Source organism: Bubalus bubalis, chromosome 8 (assembly GCF_019923935.1).
Source record: "Bubalus bubalis isolate 160015118507 breed Murrah chromosome 8, NDDB_SH_1, whole genome shotgun sequence".
In the NCBI taxonomy this organism is placed as follows: Eukaryota; Metazoa; Chordata; class Mammalia; order Artiodactyla; family Bovidae; genus Bubalus; species Bubalus bubalis.
The window spans coordinates 32,623,925-32,639,205 of record NC_059164.1 but is presented as its reverse complement, the minus strand read 5'-3'; the positions used below and the strand labels follow the sequence as shown (position 1 = coordinate 32,639,205).

The following is a 15,281-nucleotide window of genomic DNA, read 5'->3' as shown; positions in this document are numbered from 1 at the left end:
ACTGAACGACTTCACTTTCACTTTTACTTTCATGCATTGGAGAAGCAACTTAGCAGCAGCAGCAGCAACACTGGTAAAACCATCTTTTAAATAATCTTTATCAGAACTATACATATTGTTTTTAGAATATAGCACAATAAAATCTGTTTGCTGACAATGCAAAAAAAAAAACACCTTAGCTAATGTTTAACTTATTTCAGTGGTTAGACGGAGAAGGCAATGGCACCCCACTCCAGTACTCTTGCCTGGAAAATCCCATGGATGGAGGAGCCTGGTGGGCTGCAGTCCATGGGGTCGCTAAGAGTTGGACACAACTGAGCGACTTCACTTTCACTTTTCACTTTCCTGCATTGGAGAAGGAAATGGCAACCCACTCCAGTGTTCTTGCCTGGAGAATCCCAGGGACGGGGGAGCCTGGTGGGCTACCATCTGTGGGGTCACGCAGAGTCGGACACGACTGAAGTGATTTAGCAGCAGCAGCAGCAGCAGTGGTTAGAAATGGGAATTGGAAATAAAGAGCAATGTACAAGGCTAAAAATAAAGTCTTTTCTTTTTTTGATTTTATTATCTTATGTATACTGTTTTTCATGGATAGAATATTCTCCATAAATGACTATATATTGAGTTATGTATTTTGGCATAACTATGAATTTTGCTTACCATTATTAAATCTGAATTAACTGTCCATTTACCTACCTAGTCTACATATCACTTTGATGGCATTATGATGTTTTACTCTACATAATATATCAATACCATAATGTACTTCAGCATTTCCCACCTGCTGAATATTTGGCTTCATGCAAAGAACACTGAAGGACAATCATAGTAGAAGGACAGAATTACCAGACTGAAGAGTATGTTTTATTTTTTCTTCTCCAATAATAATTGCTTAACTCATACAATGACTGGCACATGTTGGGTATTTATTATTTGCTGAATAAAGGTTGAACAAACGCTCTAAAAAGATTTTTAATAATTCACAGTGGCAGCAGGAATATATAAATATATATTTGCTTCACTGTAATTTACTGGCTTTTATCATATTAATCTGTCTTTTCTAATTAATAAGTGTATGGTGTAGCTTATATATAATTCATATATAAGTGAAATTGAGCATTTCTTGACTCTTTTTTACAAATCTACATTTATTCTCAAAAGATGTGCATGTTCATAGCCTCTGATAGATTCATATTAATTTATAAAATAGTAATATAATAGTTTTATCATATATCATAAATTTTTCATTCCAATTTCTTTCTTTCTTAAACTATAGCTTTACTGATTTTTATTGAAGAGAGGTTTAAGGGAAAATTGAATCAATCAGCCGTATCACTGGGCATTTTTTCCATTATTTCAGCAGTAAGCAAACTTAAATCACAATGTGAACAGTGGATATCTCTGAGTTACAGAATTTCTGAAGACTTTTTTCCTGACATGTATTTTCTTTTAAAAATGTATTACTCCAATAGTAATTTTTAAAATAAGATGTTTTGAAATGCTTATCCTCAATGTAAGTATTTACTAGGTTCTTTTTTAAAAATGAAGAAAACTGTTTATACTTCAACCAACCTAGAGTTTGCTTTAGGAAATGAGAAGGGGTCCATGTTCCTACTTGGTGTATCAGATTTTTCAAAGAAATTTTGTTAATTTTATTAAAGAAAGTAAATAATTCACATATCCTAGAATCTCTGTCCTGTATTAATGCCTTTTTGTTTTTGTTTTTTTGTGTAACTTGTAAACTTCTGTTTTCATAATTATAGTACATTTCAATGTCAGGTAAACTCAATGTTCGCAAGTCAGTACAACTGAGGAAATTTGAATATTTACTGTGGGCCCCTATTGTATTAATGTTAAATTTACTGATTTTGATAATTGTTTTGTGATTAAGTAAGAGAATGTTGTCTTCTTAGAAAATACATTCTGCTTTGCTATATGCCTGAAACGAACACAACATTGTAAAACAACCTATAATCCAATAACATTAAAAAAAAAAAAAGAAATTATATTCTAATGTATGTAAGGGTCAGGGGGCCGTAACATCTTTAACTTACTCTCAAAGGTTCAGAAAACAACCGGTATGTATGTTTGTGGTGTGTCTTATACATACACACAAACATGCAGTAAGAAAGAGATGATAATAAGGCAAGTAGGTCAAAATAAAAACAATGAATAAATCTGGGTGAAGAGTATATGTAAGTTCCTTACTTGCAACTTTTCGGTAAGTTTCAATTTATAATAAAAATTTTAAAATATTAAAAAACTATACCCTAGGCCGTTACTGTTTCTTACGTCCCCAGTTTCATGGAGACTGTTCCACTTTCCCCTTCAGATATTCCAACACTGAAGAAAACTCAACTGTCTTTGATGAATTTAATTACTGTCCTAAGATTCCTTGTGACCCTGAACACAAGCTTATTGACAATTATTAATGTGGAACATTTTTAACAAACTCAGTAAGTCATTGAAAAGAATCCTCTCAGTGGTTTGGACGACTGTTTTCCAGTGACATAGTAGATTATGAAAAGTTTAGTTGGAACAGAGGAGAGCATTGTCTAGCTTCTTTGAGTTTTATCATCTTGACTACTTTTGTCAAAATATCCCAAGGGTTTGAAGGTCTTATCCAGATACATTGCAATTCCATAGCCTTTTTCTTTTTTTAACCAAAATTGGATTCACATGCAAATATGTTACCAAAAAATTTTTCTAAGGGCTATTTGATACCCAGCTTCCCATTTTGATGAGCAGGGTTCTTCCCACTTACACTCCCCACATCAGGGTCATACAGCCTCTGCACCAGCTGGACTACTGTGCTCTTCCCACAGCCGCTGTTCCCAACCAGGGCCACCGTCTGCCCACTCTCTACCTTCAGGTTGAGGCCCTTCAAGATCTTTAAGGGAAGAGAGAAAAAGAGTGCACTTCACATCAAAAGCCTGAAAGAGAAGTAATCTGACTCAATTTTAAATTTGGAAAAATAGTATTAAATAAGGGACTATAACCCCCAAAGGAAAAGGCACATACATATCAAAATAATAGAGACTGTGGATTCCTGAAGATGATTAAACAATCAATCTAAATTAGGAATCCCTATAAATATAACTTATAATACCTGGACATCAGGCCGAGCAGGATAAGAGAAATGAACGTCTCTGAACTCCAAATTCCCTTTGATGTTGTCTGGTTTGTGTCCTCTCTCTGAAAAACTGTCAATTTTAGGATCCTAAACAAAACAAAATTCAATGGCTATTCCATCATAGGACAAACAATTGCATTTTTAAGGACTAGGCCTCAGCAATTCCAAAAACAGGACCCAGAAAAGCACAATTCCCTTCACGTGAGTCAGAACCCAAGTTGAAGACTGTATGTGTGTGTGTGTGTGTGTGTGTGTTTGTATGTTTGTGTTTATGTGTGTAAGGAAGTATTCCTTCTCTGAAAATAGGTTTCTTTTAAAAAGTACATAAGGGATATATTATTTTCATTTCATATGATATTTCACTTTAAGTTTCTGGCATATCCTCATAAATTTTCTAAATGTATATTCCTACAACTGCAATTACAAAATATACTCTAATTGATATATCCAGGTATTTCAGCATTTAGTGAAAATTAGCTTATTCCTAAACAATAAGTGTGATGGACTAGATTGAGAAAATTGAACAATTGATTAGGGACAAGTTAGTTTGGAATGATGTAAATTTTCAATATATGCAGAAGCTGACCAATTTTCTCATGACTTAGATTAATGAAACAGGAATTGCTTGGACTAGACAATTACATTTCAGTTAGCTAGTTAACATTTTCTCTGTGTAAATGCAGAGACTACCTTTAATGTGTCAAAATGATTTTCTTTATTTCACTTCAGTCAGGATAACTTATGCAATACAATGGATTCAAAATTATATCATATATACAGTGATCATTTTTTTTTTGAGGGAGGGAAACCCACAGCAAACATACTATCAATTTTGGTCCACCAATCATTTTTCCATCCACTCATCCTGTCTACAAAGCATAATGTTCTCAGTCTGGCTACAAAATGAAAGAGAAAAGGAGAAAAACTAGGAAGACAAACATCTTTCCTTTGAACTCTAATAATAACACACTAGTTCAGATGCACTTTCCCAAATGAGATCAGTGCTATTTGATTAACGATAAACATTCAGAAATATTTTTTCTTTAAAATAAAGTTTATTGGAGAGAGAATTCTTTAAAAAAAAAAACAAAAAAAACAAACCTGTTCTCCTTTATAAAAGTTCTTAGCACTTTCTGCCTTTTATTCCCCAATTGGCTAACTCAAAACTTAAATTTATTAAACCCTAACTTGAGGCATGCACAGTAATAAGCAATCCTAACCTCATTTATTCCTCACTTGAAATCCCATTTCTATTACTTATTATTATTTTGTATTGATTCTTTAATTTGGAACCAGTGTGAATGTTACAAATAGTCAAGTCTAGGCTTAACCAAAAAAAGTTTCCTCATCAATTAGAGCTGGTTTTGATTACTGATCTTGGGATCCTGTGAGTTATCAGAATATAATGCAAATAATTAACCTTGAAAAAGAGGTATTTTTTTCAAACTTTTACAAATATTCAAAAGAGGCATTTGCTTTTATTCATTAACAAGCAGAGGTTTTTCATGTCACTTAATTTTTACAGGACATTTAACATAAAGCCAGATTTAATTATCCAGGCCTCAAAAAATTTTTCAGCATTAAAAATAATAAATGACTCACGCTATCAATAATAGCAAAGATCGCATATGCTGCTCCTCTTGCATTGGCAAAAGCATCAATACAGGGAGCGGCCTGTCCAATGCTGAAGGCTCCAATCAGGATTGAGAAAAAGACCTGAGCAAAAGAACACAAGGAAGAGTCACATGTCCCATTCCAGTGTCCACTGTCATCTCACACACAATGTGTTTGGAACACAGGCCACCCAAAGCGTCAAGATTAGGTCTATCCCTTGAAAATTTTTTTCAGCACAAGAGCAAAATTTACAAGGTAAATTTTGTTGCACAAATGGGTTTCTTCAACCTCAAAAATATTTTTTTATCTATCTTGTCAAACTATTGGTTGTTCTTCTCCTGGGCTTAGACAAAATGACAAAGATTTTTCAAATCTGTTGCCTTGATTCTGAAGCCATTGCCACCAGAGGAAAATATTTTCTGTCAGTATTATTCAGTACTAAATTATTTTCTCTAACTATGCATGGAATTACACAGAATGTTCAAAATGAAACAAGGTAGATTCTGGCCCCATAGAACTTTCCTTAAAAAGTGCCATGTTATATATATATATATACATACATATATATACACACACACATTTTGATATGATTCTTAACATTAAAAATTAATGGTTCATGCATTATAAATCACATCTGTGTGCATTAATTAATAATTCCTCTACACAATTAGTCTATACTATAGCACACAAACTTAACACATTTCCCTTCATTTTTTTTTTCACTAGGAAAACAAATTGATACAGAAAAGTCAAGACTGTAGTTTCAGGAATCCAGGTTATTAGCATACATTAACTAAGAAAAACCTAAATGAAGAGAAATGACTCCTTCCTCTCTGGGCATGGTGAAACATCTACTTAGAGTTTGGCTTTTCTTAGACGATGACAAATAACACTAACACTTAACATACCAGAACTCAAATATCTATCTACTATCTGCAATACAGAGAAAGACCAGCAAGAGAGCAAAAAAATGTCCCTACCAGAAGCAATGCTAGAAAGTTAACACACTTGAGTTCTTGGTCTTTATGAAGAGGGCATCACTGGGCTCCCTGCATCATGGGACTCACTCTGCTCCCCTATTTGGGAGAAGTCACTGTCTATACCCAACAAATGGGGAGACCAGGCCAGAGAGGATGAATGCCAGAGTCAGGGCTCAATCTCCCCACTTTGTAAAATTGAGCAAATGAGCAAGTAAAGAGAGGCGGAGTGCTTCCAAGCTGACAAGGAGAGGGGACCAACATGAGAAAAAAGACTCAGTAGTGATGAAACCTCATCCAGCCAAACAGCCCTCAACACTTCAATGGGGGTCTGAAGGTACCACTCTAGAGAACATTCTGAAATGATAAATTCCCATAATGCCCCTAAGTCATCATCAAGGGGTCAAACTGTGTTCCATGTCCTCTGTTTAGAAAGACAGGGAAGTGCAGGTTTTAAAACATAGCTAGTTGAATGGTTACGTGTTGTCCTGACCATCACTGACATGGAAAGAAGGTCACAATATGTTGCTAGTTTATAAAAACATTTACAAAAAGATACGCATAATGCAATTTAGGTTTCAAGAGAAAAACCCATATACAGAAAATAATCTGGAAGATAAAGTATTCTAATCTTTTGTATAACTAGTATGTATAATTTTTCTAATCATAAAATGAACCTATTTTCATTTTGTAAAAGAAAAAAAGACTAAAATCACTTTTCATCTTGTATTTGGATAGCCAATATGATACAAATTTAATGTTCTCTCATACTATGACCTATGTATAATAATGTCTACTTTTTATGTAATGAAAATCACAGGCACAATGAAGATGGTACCAATTGATATTTGTTCATTAATAAATTCTTTCCATCTTTCTTTATATGCTCCATATGTTTCTCAATTGGTCTAATGACTTGTGATGCTCTGTGAATTCTAGAAGCCCAGCTCTGCCCACAGGACTGAGCAAAGATATGCCACAGTAAAAAGGTTAGAACCATGGTTCATCCTTCAAAAAGGAGGAAAATGAAAGAAGAGGTAGATAGAGAAGCAATTTTTCAGATTTGTCACAAATATTAGGAAACCGACTTACTGTAATTGCATTTCCAATAGTGTATTCTTTGGCTATAACTAGAGTGGATCCATACCAGAAGGCCAGTGCATACGATGCATATATTAGCAGGAAGGCAGTGCCCATAGAAATGTTTGCTGAAATAGCTTTTTTAATTCCAATCCTTTTGGCGTTTTCTAGATGTTTCTGATACCTACCAGAAAATGAAAGGGGAAATATGATAGTAAGAATCCATGAAAGTGAAAGTGAAGTTGCTCAGTCGTGTCCGACTCATTGTGACCCCATGGACTGTACCCTACCAGGTTCCACCGTCCATGGAATTCTCCAGGCAAGAATACTGGAGTGGATTGTCATTTCCTCCTCCAGGAGATCTTCCCAACCGAGGGATTGAACCCTGAGAATCCATAATCTTAGCAATATTCCCCTCCTGGACAGCTAGAGGTTTAAGGGACAAAAACCATCAACCAAGAAACCCGTGGAGACACCCAGCTTCCCAGGAACTGAACCAATGCAGGGTCAGCCTGGACCAGATCCCATCTGAGCCTTTTCTCTACTGGCCTGGACCCATCTCCCTCGGTCCCCACAAGTCCAAGCAATGTTCCCATAGCTGATCCAGGACTGAACTCCCAACCCTGGGAGAACCTCACCATCAACCTTCATGGCCAGCATCACAAGTCAAGGTTAAGGAGGAAGAAGAGAAACCAAGCCCACCAGGAGTGACACCAAAATGTAAACTGCAAACACTATTTGGGACTCTTAAAGCAGTTATATTCCCAAGACAGGCTAATTTATCTTCTCTGCTGTCCCACTGGGTGAAAGTGAAAGTGTTAGTCACTCAGTAGTGTCTGACTCTTTTCCATCCCATGGACTGCAGCCCACTAGGCTCCTCTGTCCGTGGGATTCTCCAGGCAAGAGTAGTGGAGTGGGTTGCCATTTCCTCCTCCAGGGGAGCTTCCTGACCCAAGGACTGAACCTGGGTCTTCTGCACTGCAGGCGGATTCTTTACCATCTGAGCCACCAGGGAAGCCTGACCCCATTGGGAAAGGGATGGGAATTCTACCTGTTTGTGTATTTATACTCCAGCCTTTGCTTTTTTGCTTTGCTTTGGTTTCTGTTTTGTTCTGTTTTTGATTAAGCCAGGGTGTAGGGTATAAAGAGGTCACTACCTCTGGGATATAGTTTCTTACTCAACTTTTTTAGATTTTACTTTCATCACTTGTAAAATGGAATTACTTTTTAAAAATTGAAGTACAGTTGATTTACAGTGTTGTGTTAGTTTCAGATGTACAAAGGGATGCAGCTACACACACACACACACACACACATATGTATTCTTTTTCAGATTCTTTTACCTTACAGATTATTACAATATATTGACTGTAATTCCCTGTGCTATACAGTAGGTCCTTGTTGCTTACCTATTTTATAGAGTAGCGAGTATATGTTAATCCTAAACTCCTAATTTCCCTTCTCCTTCTTTTCCTTTTGGTGACCATAAGTCTGTTTTCTATGTCTGTGAGTCTGTTTCTGTTTTGAAATAAGTTCATTTGTATCATTTTTTCCAGGCTCTGTATTACCATAGGATATTTGTCTTTGTCCAGCTTACTTCACTTAGGATGACATGCTCTAGGTCCATCCATATTGCTGCAAATGGCATTATAAAATGGAGTTACTAATGCCTACTTGCTAGATGACTGTGAGGTTGACAGACAATGTCAGAAAGTTGTTAGAACAGTGCTGGCACATAGTTGGCAAAATCTGATCGATCCTATTCTTATTATTGCTTTTGTTTTAGAATTTAATCTCTTCCTAAATACCACTCATTCTATTGTAACCATAATTTTAAATATTAAGTAAAATCCATTATTACTGGCTTCTAGGATTTGACATAAAGGTCCACATGTCTAGAATGGTTCTGTTAAATAACAATGTTTTTTCCATCAATTTCAGTTAAGCCTTTCATTCCATGCTAGATGCAGAGAGTGTATAAAGTTTAATTTTAGCTCCTTAAAGTCACAAAAGAAAAAATGCACTGGATGTACAATGAAACTCATATCACATCCATTAGAATGTTTCTAACAAAAACAAACAATATCATATCTTTTTTAGTTTAACCAAATAAGATGCTGAGAATTTATTCATTTTTTAAAATGCATCCTGCCACCCAAAATTATATCTTTTAATTACTTAAAGCACCTAACTCTCCAGTGTTCTTTCCTCAGTGTTGGGCCACGCACTGACTTAGCAGAGCTGCATCCCTGGGGAGACAGCTGGCACCCCACGCCCAGCGCTGTGCTGAATCCCAGGTGGCCCGGCTGCAAGGTGCGGGCAGGGAGGTTTACATCAGCCCCAACATGACACGGATTCCGGGGACAAGGATGGACATGCTGTAATTACCTTCGCTTAGATGGCTTGCCTTTTGCAGCTAATGGAGCGGCACTGATCACACTCACATCCTGAGGTGTGTGGGCTATTGTGTGCAGGAAGCAGCAGTGACCGAGAAAAAGGAAGAGGTTAGAGAACCAGGCACAGGTTGGCTGTCAAGAGGACTTAAGGAATAGAAAAACAGAAAATGAAAAAGAGGGGAGTGGGGAACCTTTGCTTTCAAGGTTGAAGAATTTCCAGAGAATTTCCCTTTCATAGAGTCGGGAGTATCAGGAGTCCCGCAGAATGGCAAAAGAAAATATTTTACATGGAGTCATACTTCAGTTATATTAGGGTATGTTATTATTTAAAGAAAACTGGTTGGAGAGTTGAGTAGCCTTTATTAGGGGGTTTGTTCTGGCCCATACATTTTTGTCTATCAACTCCCCTCAAAGCAGAGGCACTCGACCTGGAATCCCTGGTTAAGGAATTTGGCCAGGGAAAAACTTACACTTTTAATTTTGATAACCCCTAACCAAAATTCAGCATTTCCTTCGATTATCAATGCAGGCAACAAGCCTCTGTAGTGTCAACAGGAACTGTGACTGTGTTGCCAATAGAAATCCCAGATCATTTTCATATCATGTTCTACTTTTTACAGATATCTTGAAATACATTTTACCCACAGACCTACTTGGAATTACAGTAGGTATTAGACCTATAGTCAGTTGTTGATGTTCAATAGGTTAAAAATAGAGGCATGGATTTCAGTTCAGTTCAGTTGCTCATTCATGTCCGACTCTTTGCAACCCCATGAACTGCAGCACACCAGGCCTCCCTATCCATCACCAACTCCCGGAGTCCACCCAAACCCATGTCCATCGAGTCGGTGATGCCATCCAATCATCTCATCCTCTGCCGTCCCCTTCTCCTCCTGCCCTCAATCTTTCCCAGCATCAGGGTCTTTTCAAATGAGTCGGCTCTTCGCATCAGGTGGTCAAAGTATTGGAGTTTCAGCTTCACCATCAGTCCTTCCAATGAACACCCAGGACTGATCTCCTTTAGGATGGACTGGTTGGATCTCCTTGCAGTCCAAGGGACTCTCAAGAGTCTTCTCCAACACCACAGTTCAAAAGCATCAATTCTTGGGCGCTCAGCTTTCTTCACAGTCCAACTCTCACATCCATACATGACCACTGGAAAAACCATAGCCTTGACTAGATGGACCTTTGTTGGCAAAGTAATATCTCTGCTTTTTAATATGCTGTCTAGGTTGGTCATACCTTTCCTTACAAGGAGTAAGTGTCTTTTAATTTCATGGCTGCAATCACCATCTGCAGTGATTTGGGGGCCCAGAAAAATAAAGTCAGCCACTGTTTCCCCATCTATTTGCATGGATTTGTTGTATCACAACTTTAAAAATGTTTTGATGACTGTGCCTCACTATAATTGGTTTCCTATGTAAGCCTACGTATTTTGTTTTATGCATTTAAAATCATTATTCTAAGAAGGAGTCCATAGATTTCATCAGACTTTCAAAGAAGTCCAAGAACTATAAAAAGTTCAGAAAGTATAAGCGTTAGTCACTCACTCATGTCCAACTCTTTGCGATCCCATGGACCGTAGCCCACCAGGCTCCTCTATCCATGGGATTCTCCAGGCAAGAATACTGGAGTGGGTTACCATTCCCTACTCCAGGGGATCTTCTCAACCCAGGGATTGAACCCAGGTCTCCCACATTGCAGGCGGATTCTTTACCATCTGAGCCGCCAGGGTAGCCAAAAATGGTCAGAACCCTGCTGTCAAGTCTGACAACCTCCAGCCATCAATAAAGGGTGCATATGTTTTGTGGGTAAGGGGTTTATATTAGGCAAAGGAAAGCAGTAGACACGTGTGCATGCCTGCGTGCTAAAAGTGTCTTCAGTTTGTGTCTGACTCTTTGTGACTGTAAGGACTGTAGCCCTCATACCACAAAAGAATAAGTAGCAAAATGTAATAAAAGCGAGTTCTTTGAGCCAGTGGACAAAGGACCTTCCTGACCTCTCCAGCTCTCTCTTCTGGCCCCCAAAAGCGATCACAGTCCTGATGGCCCCCAGAGCTTCTTCTGCCACGGCACCTGCTTTTGCATATGCAGCTAGTTCTTTGTCACTAAACGCTGAGAGTATCTGGAAAGAAGAGAAACACATGACTTTCGAATAGGGAAAAAAGTTAAAAGACACTCTGATCAACTCTTCAACTTACTTTTTCTTCCCAAACCTTGTCCTTTACCAAACACTGTAGATATGAAGCAAACATCACTCAGTGTACCACATCCAACAGCTTCTTCCATTCCCCTACAAAGGCTAGGTGTGATCTGCCTTAATGAACTCCTCCCCAGGGAAGTTGTAAGTAGCTCTGGGCAGGAAAAGCCTCTCCACATCTACTACTATTTTCTCTCTATTGATTTCTCTGTCTTCATCTGTCATGCCACTAACCTTAAACCAATCATCCTCATGCTCTGCTTGTCTCCAGCCCTAGCACAATTTTTTTTTTTTTTTAATTTTTGGCCACATGTAGAACCTTAGTTCCCTGACCAGGGATCGAAATGGCACCCCTTGTAGTGGAAGGCATTAGCCACTGGACCACCGGGGAAGTCCCCCTTTCAAATCTTTTGATCACACAATACTTCACCTAACTTGTTGGTTCTTTTCGTAGATCAAAGACGTAGAAATAAAGAGTAAGTCATTAACAAATGACCAGATCTCTTCCCTAGCTTCCCCTTCAGTAATCTCATGAATAAACTGTGTAAAGAGATAGCATTTAAAGAAAAATCACAAGAAGTTGCACCTGCTCACGGGTATGCATGATGGGAGTACTGTCGACTCTGACCCTCTGTCACAATGATTAACTGAGATGCTTTCCTTTGCCCCTTTAAGATATTTCATGAGTAACAGAATCTTTGGAGATCTTGGAATCTTTGGAGGTTTTTGGTGGACACTGAGTCCACCATCTCCCCCAGATTGCCAGCATTCTGATTAAAAGCAACTTTCCTTTCTACCAGCTTTTGCAAGTAATGATTTTTTTCAAGCAGCTAGACTTGATTCAGTAACAGAGTGAGGAAAAGAAAGGCACATATAATTCACTAGATAGGGTTTTGGGTAATAGTGTTGAGTTCCACATCTACTACCTTTTTTTCTCTGTTGATTGCAAACTAAACTAAAATCTTACTGCTTGGAAAGGATTCACCATCCTTATTATTATTGTGTAATGATTTTTAATCACTTTGAAAACCACATTTCCAGATACTACTCACAGATAGTCTACTGAATAAGATGGCTAAACAAGATGCTGCAGGAGAAAGCTAAAGGAAGAATCAAAACACAAGAGACGCCAGATGTCTATTAAGTAAATAATCAACCCCAAAATGAGCAAAAATTGCCAGTAAAATTTCTCAACCCTGGAGTGTTGGCTGAAATGGAACAGATTATGTGGATTTTACTGCAAGACAAAATTGGCAGAGTGCCATGTAACCATCACAATTAAACAGCAAATCCAAACTTAGTTAAATGTTCAATATTCATGCAATAGTTTGAAGTTATATTTTTAAATTGGGCTTCCCTGGTGGCTCAGATGGTAAAGAATCTGTCTGCAATGCAAGAGACCCAGGCTTGATCCCCGGATCAGGAAGATCCCCTGGAGAAGGGAATGGCAACTCACTCCAGTATTCTTGCCTGGAAAATCCCAAGGACAGAGGATCCCGGCAGGCTGCAGTCCATGGGGTTGCAAAGAGTCAGACACGACTGAGTGACTAACTGAGCAATGTAACTTTTAAATTATGTTTCCTTAAATAGGGACATAACGATTTATGTAATTTAAATTACTATGCCAGGAGATTTACCCAAAGTAATAACAACAGTGTAGGGACTTCCCTGATGGTCCAGAGGTTAAGAATCTGCCTTCCAATGCAGGAAACAGGGGTTCAACCCCTCATCAGGGAACTAAGATCTCACATACCACTGAGCAACTGAGCCTACCCACCACAACTATAAAAAACTCCATGCACCGCAACTAGAGAAACCTGTGCAGCATGACAAAAATCCCATGTGCCACAACTAAGACCTGACGCAGCCAATAAATAATCATGAAAAATAAAAATAATCAATAATATTTTATTGATTTTAAAACAAGTAAAAAAAAAATAAGAGTGCAAAAACTGTAATTGAGGCAATAACTGTGATGTTTTCGTTTTTTGGCCATGCAGCATGTGAGATATTAGTGTCCTAGCCAGGGATCACACCCACATCCCTTGCATTGGAAACTCAGAGTCTCAACTACTGGACTACTAGATAAGTCCCGTATCTGACATTTTGAATCACATTAAAAATAATCTTCCCTATTAGAGCACCATATTAACAACAACCTTCTGCATGAGGTTTCGAATGACATTTAACATAGATCCGCACAACATGTAACCAGAATCCTGCATCTTGAAGATAACTCTATCTGTGTCAGTTAACACATATGGTCATGCCCATGTTTCACATACCTTTGCCCAAACAGCTGTAGAGAATCCCAGGATAGGGCTGATGGCCATTATCACAAGAGTGAGCTTCCATCCTCTGATAAACCCCACTATGAATCCTGCAAAAAACGTGGCTATTGCTTGAAAGAACATTCCAACCTTGTCACCAATTCCTTCACTGATTTTGGAGATGTCACTAAAAAAGATCACACCTAAGTGGTTACAGGCAGGAGGTCTTCAGTCAGAAAGGCAAAGCAAACATCTAACCAACACAGACACAGGCAAAGCTCGTTCAGATGCCCGCAAGCCCCTCTCGCAGTCTTAGCCTCTTGAATGACACTTTCCCCACCTAAAAACTGTACAAAGGAAGAAATTCAGGATTAGTTCACGCTTCTGGGAAGTCAGTGTCATTAAAAGTTGATGCTGTTCAGTTAGTTAATCCTATTAGAGAAGGAATAGCATTTTGCACATATGTCTCAATTTGTCTGAAAGTAGGAAGAAGGAGGCAATGGCACCCCACTCCAGTACTCTTGCCTGGAAAATCCCATGGGCGGAGGAGTCTGGTAGGCTGCAGTCCATGGGGTCGCGAAGAGTCAGACACGACTGAGCGTCTTTACTTTCACTTTCATGCATTGGAAAAGGAAATGGCAACCCACTCCAGTGTTCTTGCCTGGAGAATCCCAGGGACGGGGGAGCCTGGGGGGCTGCCATCTATGGGGTTCCACAGAGTCGAATACGACTGAAGCGACTTAGCAGCAGCACCAGAAATAAGGAAGGGCTTCTTCCTTCTACCCGTGATGCTACTGTTAACCCACTCTGTTCTCAGTACAGCAGCCAGAGTGATCCTTTGGAAATGAAGTCTGAACATGCTACTTCTCAGGTCAAAAATGTCCAGTGGCAGACCTGAGGTCCCTATGGAGGCCAGCCAGGCCCAAAATGCCCTAATCCTCCTTCCTCTTGGACATTTGCTCACTACCCTCTCGCCAGGATCTCCAGCCAGAAAACGCTAATCATCTATCATCCGCTGCTGGAACGTAAGCAACAAGAGGCCAGAGATCTTTGCCTCATTCACTGTTAAATCACAAACATCTAGAGCAGTGTTTAACAAGCCTTCAATTGTTTGTTGAATAAGTGAAGAGTCAACAAGAACTAAGAGAAGTCTCTTTATGAATTCATTCAATCCCTGATTCACTCATTCGTCCATCTTACTGGAGTGCCATCTTAATATCTGTCAGGCCTGTGATAAGCTCCATGAGAGAGAAACAAGTAAAGGATGTGAGTGTGTGTGTTAGTCCCATCCGACTCTTTGGGACCCCATGGGCTGTATCCTGCTAGGCTCCTCTGTCCGTGGGATTCTCCAGGCAAGAATACTAGAGTGGGTTGCCATCTCCTTCTCCAGGGGATCTTCCCAACCCAGGGATTCAATCCAGGTCTCCTGCATTTGCAGGCAGATTCTTTACTGTCTGAGCTAACAGGAAGCCCCAAAGAATGTGAGCTCAGTACTCAAATACACCTACTTATGTAACTGAGGCCAGAAAAAAAAAAAACCTATCAGGTAAGGAAAATGTACTGTGGCATAGGCTGTAACTGCTAGAGATGGCTATCAGATCATCTATTCCCA

General features: G+C 38.8%; 1 protein-coding gene across 7 annotated transcripts in view; it reads right to left on the bottom strand.

Annotated features, from left to right (window-relative positions):
- Positions 1-15,281, bottom strand: part of LOC102391160 (phosphatidylcholine translocator ABCB4) — a 72,002-nt gene that overhangs the window by 41,861 nt on the left and 14,860 nt on the right. For 6 of the 7 annotated variants that reach the window (XM_044946557.2, XM_025290991.3, XM_025290989.3 and 3 more), the window contains 6 exons: positions 13,685-13,856; positions 11,200-11,324; positions 6,817-6,988; positions 4,736-4,849; positions 3,110-3,220; positions 2,765-2,890 (listed from right to left, as the gene is read on the bottom strand). In XM_044946557.2, the coding sequence (XP_044802492.2) occupies positions 2,765-2,890; positions 3,110-3,220; positions 4,736-4,849; positions 6,817-6,988; positions 11,200-11,324; positions 13,685-13,856 (820 nt within the window). The remainder of the gene's footprint in view (positions 1-2,764; positions 2,891-3,109; positions 3,221-4,735; positions 4,850-6,816; positions 6,989-11,199; positions 11,325-13,684; positions 13,857-15,281) is intronic. The other variant, XM_025290999.3, reaches the window with a different exon arrangement.